Source organism: Quercus suber, unplaced genomic scaffold (assembly GCF_002906115.3).
Source record: "Quercus suber isolate HL8 unplaced genomic scaffold, Cork oak 2.0 scaffold_366, whole genome shotgun sequence".
Classification (NCBI taxonomy): Eukaryota; Viridiplantae; Streptophyta; class Magnoliopsida; order Fagales; family Fagaceae; genus Quercus; species Quercus suber.
In genome coordinates this window covers 584,047-605,243 of record NW_027069818.1, presented here as the reverse complement: position 1 = coordinate 605,243, position 21,197 = coordinate 584,047, and the positions used below count along the sequence as shown (strand labels likewise).

Below are 21,197 nucleotides of genomic sequence, written 5' to 3'. Positions count from 1 at the left end.
AAAAATGACAAGATCTCTAAAAAGGGTGTAAGTCACAAAAATTGGCTAAGTAACAAGATTCCGCCTAGATAGATGTAAGTTACTGACGAAGCCAAAAATGACAAGATCCCTTAAAATGGTGTAAGTCACAAAAATTGGCTAAGTAACAAGATTCCGCCTAGACGGATGTAAGTTACTGACAAAACCAAAAATGACAAGATCCCTTAAAAGGGTGTAAATCACAAAAATTGGCTAAGTAACAAGATTCCGCCTAGATGGATGTAAGATACTGACGAAGCCAAAAATGACAAGATCCTTTAAAAGGGTGTAAGTCATAAAAATTGGCTAAGTAACAAGATTTTGCTTAGATGAATGTAAGTTACTGACAAAACCAAAAATGACAAGATCTCTTAAAAGAGTGTAAGTCACAAAAATTGGCTAAATAACAAGATTCCGCCTAGACGGATGTAAGTTACTGACGAAGCCAAAAATGACAAGTTCCCTTAAAAGGGTGTAAGTCACAAAAATTGGCTAAGTAACAAGATTCCACCTAGATGGATGTAAGTTACTGACGAAGCCAAAAATGACAAGATCCCTTAAAAGGGTGTAAGTCACAAAAAATGGCTAAGTAACAAGATTCCGCCTAGACGGATGTAAGTTACTGACAGAGCCATAAAAATGACAAAATCCCTTAAATGGGTGAAGTCTCAAAAAAGAAATTTTGGCTAATAAAAATTTCACCTAGACAGGTATAAGTTACTGACGGCTTAATTCCCTTTCAAAAGTGCAAGTCACAGCAGAAAATTTAACTAAGTACAAGGTACCAACGTAGATGAAGCAACTAAGTGGACGAAGTTGGCAGGGATCATGCAAAATACAAACAAGTAAGTATGTAATCACGAATATGATTAAAGGCCCAAAAACAATGGGCAACCATCATTGTTTCAACATTAAAATTAAAAACCCATAAACAAAAGGCCAAAAACATTGTTCTTAAATTAGAATAAAAATATTGTTCTGGAATTAGAATTAGAAAGGCCCAAAATACACTAGGCACCCAAAATAAAATAAAAAATATACAAGTAGCAGGTTCAGGCATCGACGGTCACATCATCACCAGATAGGGGTGCAGAGCACTCTCGGGGGCATCACCTTCAGGAGTTGCGGTTTGGGAGGCCTCATTAGCAACCATCTCTTTGTCTACGTCCTCAAGATCAAGGTTCTCCAGATTCACTCCAGTAGGATGCTTGATAAGGTATCACCTAAGGAGCTCAAATCCCTTGAAGTACTAATTGAAGAGCACAGTATTTTACTCGTCAGTCTGCTGGAAGGCCTCAACGGCCTTAGCAGTAATGGTCTTGATCTTTTCTTTGGCTGCCTGGATCTAGTCGTCCTTTTCCACCATCAGTTATCACTCAACCTTGAGGTCGTCCCCCATGTCATTGATTTTTTTCTTCAGAGTGTTAGCCTCGTCCATGGCTATGATTAAGTCTTTTTTCAACTTTGGGTTCTCCGCATCCAAGGCCTCCACCCTGGACACTATAAATGTGACCTTGGCCTCTTGAGTAAGGTACTCCGAGGTGATGTGAAGGCTCTCCCCCAGCACTTGAAAGAAGGAACTAGATCTCAAAAAAAAAAAAAAAAGGAGAAAAAATTGGGGGAAGATGAATTTAGACAAGTGCACTACCTAGACAAGCTTGTGGAGATGACGACCCATAACCTCGTTGGGAGACGTGCCTAAGAACACCTTCATATCCTCGGTAGTAAAGGCCTCTTGTGCTTGTGCCTACGCAACCCCAGCATCGTCCTAGATAGTGGACGATCGAGAATTAGCTTTATCCTTCAACTTATCCCCGGTACGCTGCCTCTTATTCCAAATAGGAATAATTTCTTCAACCGAGGTAGCTGGGGAGGCTATCCTTGTCATCTTGGTGCCTGGAATAGCTGGCGTAGCCGGAGTGATGGAGGCCCCCTTATCCATCACCCGAACATTTTTGGCCCCAAGATTCGAAAGGGGCTCATTCTTCTTAGCCCTCATTCGAGCGTACATTCCTTGATTAAATTTCTTTGTCATCCCTGCAAGAGGAAAACACTTGTTTAAAAAAAAAAAAAAAAAAACAAAGACGAAAGAAGTAGCATGGGTGGACTTAACACTTACTCTTTTTTTCCTCAATCTCAATGTTTCATAGGACAAAAGCAGAAGGATCCGGACCCAAGCAATGGAAAGCTAGAGTTTGCGGATCAACCAAGTTGTCAAAATCTTTGATCGTCCTCACGTATTCGATGGCCTTCTCAATGCGTTTCTTATACCTACTCTTGAGCTTGGGCCATCTTTTAATTGCATAGACAGTAGATAAAAGATTTAGTGACAGCAAAATGAACACAATGAACGAAGGTTAAATGACTAGAAGAAATAATGATGCACCTAAGTTCGGGGTTCCCCACTGATGGAGCAAGTTAGGGAGATCACCCCAAACCTCGTCAAAAGGAGTCTTCTAGTCATCCTCGGACACCAAAAATAACCAGGACTTCCAGTATCTGAATGACGAAGGTAGATCCCAGACGATCCTAGTCCTTCTCTCCCAAGGCAACAATTCGTAATACCCATGATCTTTAAACTCCTTTAAACGATACAGATAAACGAGCTCGTCCACCTTAATCATGTCTCCATCCGTAGTAGCCAGCCATATTTCCATACAGCTGACCATTATCCTCCACGAATTGGGCATAAATTGCCCAAGAGCAATACCAAAACAGTCTAGAAGCTTCATAATAAATGGGTGGATGGGGAACCTAAGCCCACTCAAGAAAGCAGCTTCATAGAAGCATACTTTCCCAGACAAGAAATGGCAAGCTCGTTCCTCCTTATGAGGAAGACGAACCCTAACCCTATCAGGAAATTGGAATCTATCCTTAAACCTAGACAGTGCCTCGCCATCCAAACTACACATCTCCTCAAGGGCATGGAAAGCCTTAATCTCTCGAGGAACAGAGACGGTGGTATCCCCTTCCACGGGTTCGTCACTAGCCGACAACTCGGTCTCTAACTCACTTGACCTCACCGTGGACATTACTCCCTGCTCCCTTACTAAACCCTCAAACCAATCAATTGATTGATGGAGAAAGGGTAACAAATCACCCAATGCAATGCTCAAACTATTACCCTTGAAGACAAAATTCTCAAGGTACGGGAAAACACCTAAAGATCCCCCTAAATGTGCGAAAAGGAAAGAGACAGAGGGACAAAGGGCCTAACCTCAGAGCTACTAAGCATAGGACTCAAAAAAAAAAAAAAAAAAAAGAAGGGCAAAATCTTGGAAAGAACAAAAACACAGAAAAGGAAAAGAAAAATCAGAAATTTCTACAAAGTTGTCTACTTAAAAAGGAAAAAAGAAAAGTAGCGGGAGGAAGAGGCCGTACCTCAAAAGTGCAAGAGAGAGAGAGCAAAACGCAAAGATTCACAACAACAATGGCAGCAGCTCGGAAGCTCAGAACAACAATGGTAGCAAAAGGGAAAGTGAAAAGTGAGGAAGAAAGAGGAGAAAGGAAGTTTAAAAAGCTAGACACAGAAAACTAAAAAACAGCGGGAAAACTGAGAGTCACATGGAGTGGAGCATTAAGTTCACCACTCAGGTCACGCCACGTGGCCACAACACACCAAGCGCCGCCACTACACATTGAATGCGGAGGAAAATCCCAAGAGACATGTCAAAAAAAAAAAAAAACCTTTCGCCTCTTGGTGGTCATCACTACAGGGACGACCACAGAACCTGGGGGACAGCTGATAGGACCGACGAGCCCTTTTTCTTAGATGAGCTAATCAAATATCTCTGTCAATATATCCACGTCATTGATGAAGGTAGGGAAGCCATTCAATGCAGTCAATAATGCCTTGGACGGTTACAAGACCAGCTGTACAGACCATTGGAGGCCCATCAAAGCCTACATTACTGAGCATAAATCGTTACCAAGATAGGCATTAAAACCACAATAATAGCCACAATGGCTAAGAGGTGTGGAAACATATATAAACCCCTCACAACACCAACACAAGGTACGAAAACTCACCTAAAAGTATTCAGAGATACTCTGATATCCATTATTCTATTATTATTCTCTAAAGACTTTCATATACTGACTTTGGCATCGGAGACGTGGTGGCAGGCATCACACCGGTGACCACCTTAAGGAAGCCATCATTCTACATTTGCAGAGACTTTAACGAGGACCCAGCTCCATCTGGACGAACGTACAAAGACTAATGATTTGTACTTCATCATTTTGAAATTGTAGATGTTTAATTTTTTGATGAAACACATGTCACTAAAAAATTTGTTACGATGGAAAAAACGTGGGTAAAAAGATCATCAACTCATTGTCTTTGAGTAAATCATAACCTTGTTGTCTTAGAACGACTTTTGATTTTTACACCAAATTAAATCCTAATTCAATTCTATTGATACAATCCAAATTTGATACATTTTGACTCTAAACTTTGTCAACATTTGTATGAATCCTAACCAGGTTCATGTAAATGGAACACGTTTCTACCATTTTGAGCTTAGTGAAATCATAAGACTAAAGAATCAGCTATACTTGGAAGTTGACAGCTTCTTATGCTAGAACACTACTTGTTGCTCTTGGCAACTCTCTCTCCTTGCTTGGACAAGTTCTCTCTAACCTGAGCCCACTTTCTTCCCAGCGGCTTTAGGTCTCTTTTCTTTCAATCCTCATTTTCTTTTCCCTATCTCTCTACCTTTCAAAGATAACCCATCTCCATCTAGCATTTTTGTCTCATTAGATCTAGATCCTTTAAACTCTTTCTCTACACTCATCTCCATCCATATTAACCTAACCGTGGAGCCCATTATTTACTCACCAAGTGGGGGCCATTCTAGTCCCATGGCAAAATTAGCCAGTAATAAAAATCTAGATGTATTCATAGTGGATTCTCTAGTCATTGAAACAGCCAATTTACAGAGTCCCAGTAAATCCATAAAGCTGAAGGCCAACGATAAGGCAGTCAACATCATGTATAACTTGGGTCTAGTTGGTAAGATTCTGCCAGATAAAGTCATAAATAAGAATGCTATCAAAGCTATTCTCTTGAAAGCATGGAGTACGGCTAAAGGAGTTCAGATTGTGGACCTAAGTGACAATATATATCTCTTCAAGTTTGCTGTTGAAGGAGATAGGAAAAGAGTCATTGAGCGTGGGCCATGGAACATAGAGGGATTTCCTCTCATCCTTAAACCATGGGATCAGAAACTCCAGGTAAAAGATATTGATTTCTCTTTCATTCAATTGTGGGTTCAAGTTCATAATTTGCCTATAGAATATATGTCAAGAAAATGCAGAAAATATTGGAGCTCTTTTGGGAAAAGTTCTAGAGGTGGACTTTACAGGTGATGGCTTGGTGTGTATGAGCCGATTTTTGAGGGTCAAGGTGGAATTTGAAGTGAGCAAACCACTAAAAAGTGGTTTTTTCCTTGATAGAGATCCTCTGCCTGATATCTAGATCCAGCTAAAATATGAGAGAGTGGCGGACTTTTGTTTTAAATGTGGTAGGCTGGGACATGTCAAAGTCAGATGTAGTTCATCAGTGTAGAAGATGTTGAATGAACCTCAAGGGTTTGGACCTTGGATGAGAGTTGAAACTCAAGGAAAAAGAACCTCTAGGTGGGTAGAGTTCCTCTCGAAGATCTGTAATGAAAATGTGGATAGTAATCTAGAGCCAACAAGGTCTTCTCCTTCAACGGCGGTAGATGAGGTGGAGCATGTAATGAACAGTGATGAAATAGGGAAATACATCATCAGCTTTGATGCCTTGGGAACCCCAACAGATCAACTCCCCACAAATTTTGAAAGTCTAGCAGCCCGTGTCACCTCAAATCCTGTACACCTAGAAAAAATCATCAACCTCCACAACCAAACCTAACCAGATTCTCACGTCAAATTTACAAAAAATAATCCCATTAGCACATGCTTGGTTCAAACCACACTAACCTCCCTAATCCCAATGGGCATTGAAAAAAATGAAAATATAAACCATCCAACTTATAGTCAGCCAATCTCGAACCAGACACAAAACCTAAGAAATATTGAGTCCCAATACACATCAAACCTTGACAATCCCAATCCAAAATCGGACCCACCAATTCAACCTTTAAATACCCACTGTCAAAAACATCCAGATATTCCCAATCCACTCCCTTATCCCACCAAACCATCCCAACCAAAAATCTAGAATTGTTGAACCCATCTAATGTAGTTAGGCTGTCAAAGGCCCAATTAAAAGGGCTAGCTTGGATTGCATTTTTCAATGAATCAGAGGAGTCAACGGATAATAAGCCCTCAGGAATCAGAGAAATTAAGGAGATAATTGAAGTTGATCCAGGCCCAATAGCCCTTTCACCAAAGCCCACGGAGACTTACCAGTTAAGTATTAGTGGTAAAAGGAAAGGGGAAGTAATGGATGGCCTAACATTAAATAAAGCACTTAAACTGTCCAAAATTGGGTCAGGGGACATTGTAAAGGTTAATTAGGCTAACTCTGGAGGTAATAGTGAGGAGCTACAGAGGTCAAAAACTCTGGTAGATCCCGAAAGGGATGTAGGAAAGCAAAAAAAAGAGAGGAAAAAATTGAAGGCAAGAGCAAGAGAAAGTAGAGGGTCAGCAAGGGCCAAATTTTCTACAATGGAGGAAGAAGTTGAAGCTAGTACAAGTAATTCCCCAAAATCCAAAATGGTTGAAGAAGCGGACCTTACCATGCCCCTAATCCAACCACGATTGTTCTAAGTTGGAATTGTCAAGGTTTGGCTCGAACCTCGGCAAAAAGAGTTCTTCGAGCCACAATAAAGGACACTTGCCTAGATGTGGTTTTTTTGTCCGAAACAAAGATTTTGGCTTGGACTGACATATTGGACCCAAGAAGCTCCCTATGGGGTGAAGCTAAAGCGGCCTATGTAGCGGTTAATAAAGCAGTTGAAGCTGGGCTTAAAAAAGTGATAATAAAAGGTGATGCTTAGAATGTTATTGATCCTCTTAAAGACAAAAAGTCATCATCTGAATGGACTATTGATGTAATATTGCAGAATATTTTAGCTCTATATAATCTGTTTGATGATGTTTCTTTTTCTTTTGTGAAAAGAAAGGGTAATTCCTCAGCTCATTTGTTAGCCCTCTGGGCCTGTCTCCATCTCTGATCATTCTTTGTTAATGGCTCAAGCTTTGGAAAGAGATGGGCAAAGGCCCATGAGTTCCATGCTGTACCAGTCATGGTTTCCTTTTGTGAAATAAAGATGTTTATTCAGCAAAAAAAAAAAAAAATAATAATAATAATAATAATAAAATAATAAAATAAAATAAAATAAAAAAGACAGCTTCCCATGCTAGAGAGTAGAGACAGAGAGAAGGCACCAGTCTTGATGCTGATCTAGACATGACACATGCATCCTTCTAAGGATTAAGCATAACATGGAAAAGGCCGAGCGTGCAAGTAGGTTTTGGTCAATTCTGCTAAAAAAAAGACTAGTCGTTTTTCGTCTGACGTAGAAACCATGGTCGGGTTCTAAATTATTATTATCCATAGAAAAAATCTTCAGGGCATCAATGGAGGCCTTGACTTATTTTTACTACCAAATAACAATACCAATACCAATTATGAGGTTTGGAGTTTGGACTGCAGCGAAAACATGGAAAATGTGACACAACTAGGAACATCATTTTGGATGATAATGATAGCCTTTTCTTAATGGAAATCATACTTTTAAGTTGTAACCCACTTCACTGTACTATTTTTTGTCAATATATACACGTTAATATAAATACTTTTCAAGTTTAGCACTATATTAGTATTTAATTATTGAGGCTAGACACACCTAGCTAGGTGTGTGTGTATATATATATATATATTGTTTGATAAAAGCGATAGTTATTTTATTTATGAAGTAAAATCGTTTTGTACAATGAAATGTTAACATGGACAGTTCTCTGGTCAAATATTAAAATTATTTTTCTCCATATATCCAGTAAAGTTTGAGCAACATCCAAGTAACAAGATTCTTGAGTTGCTCTTGGAATATCCTGCTTATTTGTTTGGGTTTTTCATCATTCTCGCCGTAAAATTTTCTAATTCCTTGACAAATTTTCAATTGTCTTCATATTCCTTAGGATTGTGACCTATTGTAGGTATAAAAGACCAGCCAAGACTNAGGAAAATACGTTCATTGCTCAAGAGATCATGTATGAAATGAGGAAGAAGAAAGGAAAAAGTCCTTGGATGGGGCTCAAGGTAGATATGGAGAAGGCCTATGATAGGCTTGAATGGGAATTTCTTCACAAAGTCATGAAGTGTTTCAGGTTTCCAGAGGTATGGATCTAGTGGGTGCTTCAATGTATTACAACACCCTCTTTCTCTATTCTCATCAATGGAGCTCCCTATGGGTTCTTCAAATCTGAAAGAGGCCTTAGGTAAGGGGACCCTCTATGCCCATTCTTATTTGTTCTAGCAGGGGAGGTCTTATCTAGAATGATTGGAAGGACAGGTCTTAATGACAGGATCAAGGGAGTCAAATTATCTCGAGATAGTGAACCAATTACTCATTTACAATTTGTTGATGATCTATTTTTATTTGCCCATGCAAGGGAAAATGATGCAGTTGGCATCATGGAGTGTATTAATTTATTCTCAGCATGGTCGGGGCAAAAAAATAAACCTATCAAAGTCTGTTATCATGTTCAGCAAAAATGTTTCACCTTTGCTCAAATGTCAACTAGCAAATATGATAGGGATAAATGCTTCAAACAGGAAGGAAAAATATCTTGGTCTTCCTTTAGTCTCTGGCAAAGAGAAAAGGTTGGCGCTTCAGGAGGTTATTGATAAGGTTAATAGCCGTCTTCAAGGATGGAAAATGAAAGTGTTATCTCAAGCAGCGAGAGGGGCTCTTATCAGGTCAGTATCTTCATCCATTCCTTCTTACCACATGTCTTTCCTTCTTTTGCCAAAGTCCACATGTAGGAAGCTTGACGGTATCAATAGAAATTTCTGGTGGGGAATAGATGAAAAGAAACATGAAGTGTTTTTAAGAAGCTGGGACTCAATATGCCTCCTTAAATGGGCTGGTGTTATAGGTATAAGGAAAACAGAGGATTTGAATAAAGCTTTAGTTGCTAAATTATCTTAGGAGGTGGCAAGTAACTCTGGGAAAAAATGGGTTCAACTCTTTCGGAAGAAATATGTGGAGCATAGAAACTTTATGAAGATGCAGTGCCCTAAATCTGCTTCTTGGGCAGCTATGAGTATATTCAAATGTAGAGATGTCCTGAGAAATGGGCTATGCCATAAGATTGGAAATGGTTGGGGTACGTGTATATGGGAAGACCCATGGGTTCCTGAAATCCCAAGATTTATTCCCACCAACTCCAATGTCATAAGTAGCTGTGATGTTTATGTGGCTTGTCTCATTGGCCATGACTCAAGACAATGGGATCGTGGTAAGCTTTTCAATTTATTTGATACGAAAACAGCAATGAAAATACTTAAGATCAATCTCCACATCCCCAACAAAACGATCAGATTTTTTGGTGTTTATCAAAATCAGGCTCTTTCTCAGTTAAGTCAGCTTATATGTCAATCATCCAACTCCAGTTAACTGGCCCAAATCCTCTTAGTATCAAGGAATGGAGAGGTCTATGGAAACTTAAGGTCCATGCCAAATTCAAGAATCTCTTGTGGAAGATTGTTTGGAGGATGCTCCTGTAGGTAAGGAGTTGGAGAAAAGATATCATATCCACAGAGTGTTTCTTATGCAAGAATGCGGTTGAGACAATTGAACATATTTTCCTCCAATGTCCGTGGACCTCTCAGGTATGGCTTATGGCTCCATGGCCTTTAAATATGTCTAAATGATCTCATATTGATATTATAGAATGGATAAAATGTATCATTGATCCCAAAGAGAAATTGGGAATAAGGGATGAGGAATCCCTTCATTTCCAATTATATGCCTCAATTGTGTGTGATAGGATTTGGATGCAGAGGAATAAGGCCAGATTGGGTGAAGATATTGGTTCGGTGGTAGATCTAGCCAAGAAGATTTAGAGCTCTTTTAATGAACAAAAAGCTGCTTGGGAAGAAGTTCATGGGGGAAAAAATAGAATTGATTGAGTCTAGTTTGAGCCCCCCTCCTGCTGGTTAGGTGAAATTAAATTTTGATGCTGCCATAAGAGAGAATAAAACATCAATTGCAATGGTGGACAGAGACAATCATGGCAGAGTTGTTTTGGCTTGGACTGACATATTGGACCCAAGAAGCTCCCTATGGGGTGAAGCTAAAGCGGCCTATGTAGCGGTTAATAAAGCAGTTGAAGCTGGGCTTAAAAAAGTGATAATAAAAGGTGATGCTTAGAATGTTATTGATCCTCTTAAAGACAAAAAGTCATCATCTGAATGGACTATTGATGTAATATTGCAGAATATTTTAGCTCTATATAATCTGTTTGATGATGTTTCTTTTTCTTTTGTGAAAAGAAAGGGTAATTCCTCAGCTCATTTGTTAGCCCTCTGGGCCTGTCTCCATCTCTGATCATTCTTTGTTAATGGCTCAAGCTTTGGAAAGAGATGGGCAAAGGCCCATGAGTTCCATGCTGTACCAGTCATGGTTTCCTTTTGTGAAATAAAGATGTTTATTCAGCAAAAAAAAAAAAAAATAATAATAATAATAATAATAAAATAATAAAATAAAATAAAATAAAAAAGACAGCTTCCCATGCTAGAGAGTAGAGACAGAGAGAAGGCACCAGTCTTGATGCTGATCTAGACATGACACATGCATCCTTCTAAGGATTAAGCATAACATGGAAAAGGCCGAGCGTGCAAGTAGGTTTTGGTCAATTCTGCTAAAAAAAAGACTAGTCGTTTTTCGTCTGACGTAGAAACCATGGTCGGGTTCTAAATTATTATTATCCATAGAAAAAATCTTCAGGGCATCAATGGAGGCCTTGACTTATTTTTACTACCAAATAACAATACCAATACCAATTATGAGGTTTGGAGTTTGGACTGCAGCGAAAACATGGAAAATGTGACACAACTAGGAACATCATTTTGGATGATAATGATAGCCTTTTCTTAATGGAAATCATACTTTTAAGTTGTAACCCACTTCACTGTACTATTTTTTGTCAATATATACACGTTAATATAAATACTTTTCAAGTTTAGCACTATATTAGTATTTAATTATTGAGGCTAGACACACCTAGCTAGGTGTGTGTGTATATATATATATATATTGTTTGATAAAAGCGATAGTTATTTTATTTATGAAGTAAAATCGTTTTGTACAATGAAATGTTAACATGGACAGTTCTCTGGTCAAATATTAAAATTATTTTTCTCCATATATCCAGTAAAGTTTGAGCAACATCCAAGTAACAAGATTCTTGAGTTGCTCTTGGAATATCCTGCTTATTTGTTTGGGTTTTTCATCATTCTCGCCGTAAAATTTTCTAATTCCTTGACAAATTTTCAATTGTCTTCATATTCCTTAGGATTGTGACCTATTGTAGGTATAAAAGACCAGCCAAGACTTTCGGCCAAATTACCCTCTCTACACCGTGTCGTTTAAGCTCTTCAACTGATTTTTATTTCCATAATTTCAATGGAAGAGGGGAGATTTAAGCCGAAGGAAACTTCATTAGTTGTACGCCACAATACTCTTGACTCATCTGAGTGTTATTACACCATAGACAAGGCAAAATCTCTCTTTTATTATATTTAGTGAGATATAATTATGAGTAGTTTTAGCCTTTAGGATCACAAATTATTTCAAAATTTTTTTGCCACAACTCTGATGTAGTAAACTGTGAGTGATTAACCATCGATCACTTACACATAGACTTATAATTTTTTCTTAACTAATCACACTTTATCACGTCACACTTATGGCAAGAAGTTACGAAAAATTTGATGGTCTTAAACATTTCCTATAATTATTATGAAAAAACAACAAACAAGGATGCACATTGTCACACGCTTTTATGATAAAAAAATCTAGGGGCACACTTTGTCACACTTTATTGTAATTTGCACATATAACAAATGATGATTGTATCATTTTTCACCAAGTATCAATGATGGTACATGTGCTAGTTATGACAATGAGTGTGGCAAAGTGTGTGATGCTATAAGAATTATTTGTACGACCTTTAAGCATAAAACCACGTCATATCTCTCGTCTCTCTCTAAATTTAAGCGAATGTTTTATGTTTGGCATAGTGGATGCACATTGGGTAATTTTAGTCATATATGGAATGTCACATTGCCAAGTTTATGTTTTTAGATTGTGAGTTGTACTGACAATTAGAGGGGCTATTGCATTGCAACACTTCAAAGTAAGAGAGAATTCCCAATATGCTCATATAGTATGTGCAAGTAGAAAGAAATGAGAAATTATTGTTTTACAATGTTTATATTTTTTAAAGTTATGTGTTCACATTTTTAAGAATGTCAAAATTTTACAAAATTTACAAATGATGTAAATAAGTATATAATACTGTTGGATGTAAACTAATCAAAGCTCAAAAATAAGAATTCCTTATTAAAGCTTTTACTTCTTCTTCTTCTTCTTCTTTTTTATTTTTTTTAATGCTAGCTAAATATATAGTAAATTCTCATCATGCACCAGAGGGGTGTATGTATTAATTTGTTAGTGTCAAGTACAAAAATTTATAAAATAGTTTATAGTTTTAACATTTTTTATATTTCATTAAGCAATTTTTTCCTTAAGCGACATATAAAGTAAAATATTTAGGATCATATTAACAGATGTTCTGAAAGTAATTGTTAATAAATTAAATTAGAAAAATTTTAACATCACTTTCATGGGTAATATAAAAAACTGTAAAAAAAATTAATTACTTTTTTCAATAAAATGTTTCTAATTTTCAAGTTGTGGGATTAATATGGTTTGTTCTTCCTAGAATCACCGACTTAATAAAAAATAAATATTTTATTTTTAAGAATAAACAATAAATAATTAATGTTATATAAAAAAAATAAAATTATAACCTCGAGTTGTACCTAAAAGTGGTTAAAGTATATTCTATTTTTTTGGGCTTTTTAAGAAAATAACCATCAATCCTAAACAATATCATTAGTTAGGCAAACTTTCAAACTAATTTCATTTTTAACAATTCGAGTGAACTGGAGTCGATTTCCCTGTGCTTGTTCGGTGATTCGCCAGCAGCTGAGGCATAAATCGACCCCAGAGGAGACGATTTCTATGTACAGAAATCAACGCCTCTGGAGACGATTTCTATGTCGATTTCTATACATAGAAATCGTCTCCAGAGGAGTTGATTTCTTTGTATATATTTACAAACAATCAAGCTTTTTGTGTGATGAAGAACGAAGTCTGACCGAAGTCCCCGTCGGTCACGAACGAAGATCGAAGAACCTAGGCGCCTGGGTTTCTAGCCGAACGAAGAAGAACGAACCCAGGTGAATGAAGAACGAAGAACGAAGAACGAACGAACGAACCCAGGCGCCTGGGTTTCTTGCCGACGAACCCAGGCGCCGATTCTGACCGACGAACCCAGCAACACCGACGAGCAAACGAAGAACCCAGGCGCCGATTCACCAAACCCCGACGAACCCCAGCAACACCGATGAGCAGTGGAGGGTTTGATTTGTTTTGGATTTGATTTTTTGATGGGTTTTTGGGGCTTGGAAGTGGAGAAACCCAGGCGCATTTTAGGGAGGAAAGGAAGAACACGAAAAAATTGTGTAAGTTTTTGGGCTGGGCATATCAAAGAAATCGACTTCATTGAAGTCGTTTCCTATACAAAGAAGTCAACTTCACTGAAGTCGATTTCTTTGTATAGAAAACGACTCCAAAGAAGTCGGTTTCTGTGTAAAAGAAATCGCAAAAAATAGGCCATATGAACAGTAAAATTGACTCCTTTGAAGTCAAATTGTTAGAAATTCAATATGTTTGAAACGTTAGCTAACTAATAATATTGTTTGGATTTTGTAGTTATTTTTTAAAAAATTCTTATTTTTTTTTCCGCTAAAGGTTAAAGTATGTTCTTTTTTTTTTTTTTTTTGATATGAGTTAAAGTATGTTCTATTAGTAGTAATTTAATCACACAAAAAAGGTACTTACTATTCTATTAGTATTAAAATTGACACTTATAATGATTGCTCAGGACTAAAAAAAGGTAGCGCTGGCAGCCGAAAAGGGTGAAAAGGTAAATTGCAGAGTCCTTAATTGACATTGATTTGGTACCAAACAAATTCCTCTCAAAACATAAATCTAGAATCTCCGAAACACCGAAATCTTTGTCTTTTAAATACACAAATAACGTAGTATAGTTTAGGAGTAGCTTTGCTTTCTTTCATTCCAATACTCTGAGAATCTGAGGACCACCACCACCACCACCCACATCCAATCAATACCCAAAAGCTGCTTTGTGTTGCTTCAATCTTTTGCTTTTGCAGACTGAAGGTTCAGGGTATCTCTCTCTCTCTCTCTCTCTTTTTTCTCTCTCTGTAAAGTTATCTGTTTTATTTCAGTGCATCCGTTAGAATCCAATGCCTTTTGGGCTTTCAAGATAATGATTCATGAGGCTGTATTTTTTTTTATATAAATATAATATTAAACCCTTGCAAATCCTTTTCTAGAAGAAAGATTGTGCCTTTAATGCATTGTTGCTTTGTATTCCTATTTGGGCTGTTTGATAATTAACGTGATATGTTTTTATATGCGTTATGGGTTTCGTGATTTTTGGATTCTTGTGGGGGATATTTGGAATTAGTTCGTTTATGGATTAGTGGGTTTTGGCTGGTTTTGTGTTTTGTCTTATTAATGGACTGTAATTGGAGGTCTTCGAATGGTTGAGGTATGTATATATGTGTGTGTTCAATGCTTGATTTGTTTGTGGGATTGGTCTTGTTGGCTGAGATTAGCTTTCCGTGATTGGTTAATTTTTGTTTCTGTTGTTTATTTATTTATTTATTTATTTTTGATAAACATGCAATCAGTTGATAACACGGTGCGGATGGACCCATATTAATATTTTTTCTATGCATCTTTCATACCGGTTGATATAGGATAATGGGTGTTTTTGTTTGTTTTAAATCATTGAGATCTGTGTGAAAATTTAGAGTGCAAAATATGTGATCCCCAATCTCCTTTTGAAAATTTTGAACAAATTAATTTAGTCTTTGGTTGTATTTTGTTTCGTTTGGTAACATGCAATCACTGTCAGTTTTGATTTTACTGTTCTGAGAGTTTGTTTTGCTCAAAATTTAACTTGTGCTGATTAGTTTTCTAACCTTAGTTTTAGGAATGGATTATAATGCTGGGTCACTGATTGTAGCAGATTCATCATAGGATGATGGATATGTTTTAGCTGCATAAAACACCTTTCAATCAACATGAAAAATAAGTGAAACTGTTGTTTGCTCTCAATACAATAGCGTTGTAGGGCTCTGAATATATTGTAGGAATGTCTGTTTGTACTTGCTTATTTGTTGGTCCTAGCAAGGACTAAATTATTAGGAAGTGCAATTATTATGGTGATTGATTACAATAAAATGAAGAAAAGAAAAGGAGTAAAATGTGGTGAAAAAAAGAAAAGAAAAAGTAAATACACTACCCATTCAAGAGTTATTCCTTCATCCAGCTATTAGAAGAGGAAACATGCTGTCTTAGGCGTTATTGGTTGCTTTTATAAAGGGACAATTCAAGGGTTCACATTGCTGAAGTTCACATGCCAAATTGAAAAGGAATTATTGGTTCCATTGATGGATTCCTATCATACTGCCTAAGCTTGTTTCTGCTGCAGTGTTCTGCACGGTCTCTAATAAGTAATCCAATGATGCAATAGATTTATGATGTTTTTTAATCTTGTATATAGCAAAATGATAGGCTTGCATGTGCTTTAACTAAATCCGAAAAGGAATTTATGTTTGTCATTTTTCATTATTTTACAGATGGAAGTGCAAAATTCTGAACATGGTCATATAATTGAAGTTTGTGGAGATGTGCAAGCTGCAGCAATGAGTTTCACTGGGAGTAAGATTTGTGGGGAAGCACCATGTGGATTTTCAGACGCTAAAGCCAGTTCCAAAGATGCCAAGGAACGGTCGGCATCTATGCGGAAACTTTTGATTGCTGTTGTACTGTGTATCATTTTCATGAGTGTCGAAGTCGTTGGAGGTATTAAAGCCAACAGTCTTGCAATTTTGACTGACGCAGCTCATCTGTTGTCCGATGTGGCTGCATTTGCAATATCTTTATTCTCACTTTGGGCATCAGGATGGGAGGCAACACCACGTCAGTCATACGGTTTCTTCAGAATTGAAATATTGGGTGCTCTTGTTTCCATACAGATGATATGGCTTCTTGCTGGGATCCTTGTTTATGAAGCTATTGCTAGAATTATCAATGATACTGGTGAAGTTCAGGGCTTTCTCATGTTTGTAGTTTCTGCGTTTGGTTTGGTGGTTAATATTGCCATGGCTCTCTTGTTGGGACACGATCATGGTCATGGCCATGGACATGGTGGACATGATCATGGCCATGGTGATCATGGTCATAGCCATGGTGGTCATGATGAATTGCATAACCATGGTTTAACTGTTACCACCCATCATCACCATCATCATCACAATCATCATGATGAGGGGGACTCTGAACATCATGATCATCATGACGAGGGGCACTCCATAAATGACCATGAACACCATCATGATCACAAAGCTGATCACACCGAGCCTCTACTGAAGAAATGCTGTGAAGGTGAAAAGAAGCCAAAGGATGAAGCTAAACAGAAGAAGCAACGGAATATTAACGTGCAGGGGGCTTATCTTCATGTACTTGGGGATTCCATTCAGAGTGTTGGGGTGATGATTGGTGGGGCAATTATATGGTATAAGCCTGAATGGAAGATTATTGATCTGATATGTACCCTTGTATTCTCTGCAATTGTGTTGGTCACAACAATCAGGATGCTGCGGAACATTCTGGAGGTTTTGATGGAGAGCACACCCAGAGAAATTGATGCCACAAAGCTTGAGAAAGGTCTCTGTGAGATGGATGAGGTAGTTGCTATCCATGAGCTGCACATTTGGGCCATAACCGTAGGGAAAGTCTTATTGGCTTGCCATGTTATAATTAAGCCCGATGCTGATGCTGATATGGTACTGGACAAAGTTATAGACTATATCAGGAGAGAGTACAAGATCAGTCACGTGACTATTCAGATAGAACGCCAGTAGATACTGAGAGAGTAATTGATGATATAGGTAGCATGTTGCAATTGGTGGGTTTGGACATGTCTTGAAAGTTTCAATTTTTTTTTCTTCTTCTATATATTCAAGACTGTGTCTGCTATATGGCTGGTCCTTTTAGTATCTGTTCATTGCAGAGAGGAGAATTCCTATTTAGTATATCTCTTCACGCAACAGTTGTTCAATCTCTCTACATTTGCCTTTATTATCAGTTGCTGATATAGATCTTTGTTCTTCAGTAGCTATCAAAATTAAGGGCTATTGAAATGAATGGTTTAAATTGTTCAAAAGTAGAACTAATAAGGTGTGGGCCTGCTTTTTTATTTATTTTTATTTTTATTTTTTTTGAATTTGGTGCCAGGTCTTATAGAGATGCTGTGGATATCTATTTCCACTGTGGATCTTTGTTCCGGCCATCTGTTATGTTTTCAATGTGGTGCCGGATATCAATAGAGAAGCTGTTGTTGGGAGATAACTAAATAGGCTTTTTTTTTTTTATAAATAAAATAGGCTGTTTATTTGAAGTTTGTAACCCTGAAATGGGGCTTTAGTGGGGGATCACTAAATCGGTACCTGTATACTGGTTAGTATTGTAGCATGCAGTGGCGTGATCATCTTATTCTTATCTAGTATCCACCAGTAACAAAGAGTTAGGGGAGGTTCTATCTGCATTTTTATCATTCGTATGGTACATGCTTTAGGGAACATTTTACTGACTTCTGTTGGGGCAAGTACAGAACATGTCATGACTAACTGTTACATATTATTGTAGAACTCCACAACTGGAAAATTATAAGCACAACATGCAACTTGAATACCCTAAAATCCTGCTGCTTTTGCTTGTAACAGAGTCTCAGCAGAGATTCTATGCATTTTTATTGCTTGTACGGTACATGTTTTAGGGAACATTTTACTGATGTGTCTACTGATGCAATTGCAGAACATGTGATGACTAAATGTTATATATTTTTGTACAACTCCACAACGGAAAAATTATAAGCACAACATGCCACTTGAATGCTGGAAAATCCTGCTTCTTTTGCCAAACTTTCGAATTCTCTTTCTGTCCTCTCCTTTCCATCCGGGTTTGTATTCATCAGGAACAAATATAACTGGAACAAGCTTTTATCAGCACCGGTTGTTGCAAGGGCTTCTGGAATCACCATATCTACTAGTATCACTTTCCCCCGGTCTGGTAGTGCTTCATAGCAGTTTTTTAGTATCTTCAGGCAATGTTTGTCATCCCAACCATGAACTATCCACTGTCTCATACAAATCACAATGTCACTTGAAACTGTCCAGAATCTACAACCAAAGAATTACTAATCTATGTTTGTTGTCCAGAATCTACTCAGTTTATACACCATTAATTGGTGCTTATGGGGGGAATAAAACCTTCATTAACCGGTGTCATAGAGAAGGATATAGACAATATTTGTTATATTTGATTACCTTCATGAAAATGGCATCTCCTTTTGGAATGCTTACAAACATGTCTCCTGCAACATACTCAATACCTACAACAGTAACCTCCCAGGAATTAAACACACAAAAATATGGAAGTGAATTAATTTAAGAGAAAAATTGAGTGCCTAACATGACCCCTTAGTATTAAAATGGAAGAAGTCTAGTCTTGGGCTAGCCTTGCCATGAAGCAGGAGCATCTGCGGGTCACTCACTGAATAGCTTTGGTACACCATGTAGTCCATAGGCTACATACAAATTAATCTACTTTAGGTTTGGTTTAAATTAAAGCATGACACAAGAAGGTTCCCAAGCTCTTTAGTACAAAAAATGCACAATTTTCTATCAAATTTTGATCTAAAGTATCATTTTCCTATTAAAGAAGGAGATTGGTTATTTGATGAAACCCAAATATTGAAATTCATACCAGGATAGGAGGGTGACTTTTCTAAAACAGAGGCCAAGTCAAAGTTGACACCCTTAATGGTAGGGTACTTGGAGATGATCATGTTAAGGATGGTGCCATCACCACCTCCTACATCCACCAGCAATTTCAGACCTTCAAAACCCTTGTATTTTTCAAGAATCTTCTTCATAACTAATGGGTTAAAATCTTTCATTGAGCCCTTAAAAATTTCACGGAATTTGTCATCCTTCCCAATGTACTCAACTGCATTCATTCCATAAGCCCTATAAAATGGAAGTCCTCCTTCCAGAACTGCATCTTTCAAATGGTACCTGTTGTGATGGTACTTAACATTACAAGTTTTACAAAATGAAAAAATAAAATAAAATAAAATAAAAGATGCTAAAAGATAATGATAATAAAGAAAGTTTTAGCCTTTTGTTAAGCACTTAAAGTGATACCTAACATTAAAATTTTGCAAAAATTCAATTTAGTCCCTTGACTTCTATTTCAATTGTCAAATTAGTTCATAATGTTTAATTTTTATCAATTTAGTCTTCAACATTGTAAAAATAAATCAATTTGACCCTTCCGCACAAATTTGTCAACAAGCAATGCTGTTTAGACATTTTTTTTAATTAATTTTTAAATGACAACATTTATGAGTTGCTCCATGTAAGAGGTCTTGTTATTTGATGAATATTATTTAAATAATAATAATAATAATAAAAATAAAAATATTTAAACACTTCCATTTACTAGCATATTTGGACAAAAATGACTAGATTAATAATTTATTTTGATAAAACGAAGGACTGAATTGACAATATTCAAAATTGAAAGACTAATTTGATTATTGAAGTAAAAGTCAACGAACTAAATAGAAGATGATACCGATGATAAACTCAAGGAAAGTTTTAGCCTATTGTTAGCTTTAGATAGTAATACCAAGTATTCATCTCGACCTTGTCCTGGAACAAATCTAACAAGGGTGCAAGTGATCCTCCAATTCCATCCTGGTTTTTGATGAAGTATCTGGAAACAGGTGCCAAACCATAGAGCCTTGAAACCTGGCCATCATGCTGATGGGTGGCAATAGAGCAAGTGAGTACTGAGTGGCTAGCAAGAAGCTTGAGCATACAATCAAGAAGCAAAGACTTGTCTTGATTGCTGTGAGTGGGGAGCTGGGATGCTATTTGGGAAGTAGAAAGAAGTGCTCCAGGACCAGCTCTATCCAAAATCTCAAGCACACCAAGCTCTACTGCTGCTTTCAATACCATGGGCAACACTGATGAAGTTGCTAGTTGCATTGCATACTGGGAAAGACTGTCCTCTTCATTGGTGGATGCACCAATCTGGCTTTCCTTGGAGCTCATGATATGGTTTTGGTGTCAAACAGAACTTGTGAACCAGGTTGAGTATGCTAGGTATTTCTCAAAAAAAAAAAGGTTGAGTATGCTAGGTAGCTGCAGGATCTTGTTTGATAAAACCAGACCACTGTAACTTTGTTAATTGGTAACCATGAAATCAGAACTTAGTGTTCAAAAAATCACAGCTCTGACCCCTTCCTCTGTCTTTGGGCGGCTTGACTTGCACCAGGTTCTTTTTTAATCTTCAAAATTAATTAAAATATGTGGTGACAAGGCTTATTGGATGGAAAGTCGAAAAAGAAAATCACAATCAATTGAATAACATATCAAAAAGTCCAAGGATACAAAGATTTTCACAGTTCTTAATTTGACTTGTTAGTGCATAATAAAAATGAAGTTATTGATAACCTTATGAGAATATAATATTAGGCTAATCTTGCTCCAATCACAACTTGCTATCTTGGTAAGGTGTGAAAAAAGGTTGGGTTTAAGCACTAACTCATGATATATTGGTTATTAGTTCAGCTTTTAGTCAATGACTCAGATATATTAACTTTGGTGAAATAATAACTCTGATGCATTATAGGTACAATTTAGTAGATTTGCACCAGAAATATAAATTGTTTAAAAACTGAACTTAAGATCAATCTTTTAAAACTGAACAAACAAATAGGCGAAA

At 37.1% G+C, this 21,197-nt stretch overlaps 2 protein-coding genes across 5 annotated transcripts; one reads left to right on the top strand and one right to left on the bottom strand.

Annotated features, from left to right (window-relative positions):
• Positions 1 to 14,296: 14,296 nt before the first annotated feature.
• Positions 14,297 to 17,549, top strand: LOC112039309 (metal tolerance protein 1). 4 transcript variants are annotated; one of them, XM_024072171.2, is made up of 2 exons: positions 14,297 to 14,489; positions 15,980 to 17,549. In XM_024072171.2, exon 2 carries the CDS (start codon positions 15,980 to 15,982, stop codon positions 17,264 to 17,266), a length of 1,287 nt encoding a protein of 428 aa, XP_023927939.1. In that variant the 5' UTR covers positions 14,297 to 14,489; the 3' UTR covers positions 17,267 to 17,549. The 4 variants fall into 4 exon arrangements, with proteins under 4 accessions (XP_023927939.1, XP_023927937.1, XP_023927936.1 ...); XM_024072169.2 differs by having other exon boundaries at positions 14,297 to 14,496; XM_024072168.2 differs by lacking the exon at positions 14,297 to 14,489 and adding an exon at positions 14,589 to 14,883.
• Positions 17,550 to 18,024: 475 nt separating this feature from the next.
• On the bottom strand, positions 18,025 to 21,189 carry LOC112039311 (caffeic acid 3-O-methyltransferase 1). The gene is made up of 4 exons (XM_024072172.2): positions 20,097 to 21,189; positions 19,170 to 19,480; positions 18,731 to 18,795; positions 18,025 to 18,540 (listed from the first exon to the last, which is right to left on the bottom strand). Exons 1-4 carry the CDS (start codon positions 20,522 to 20,524, stop codon positions 18,238 to 18,240), a joined length of 1,107 nt encoding a protein of 368 aa, XP_023927940.1. The 5' UTR covers positions 20,525 to 21,189; the 3' UTR covers positions 18,025 to 18,237.
• Between the last annotated feature and the right edge of the window lie 8 nt (positions 21,190 to 21,197).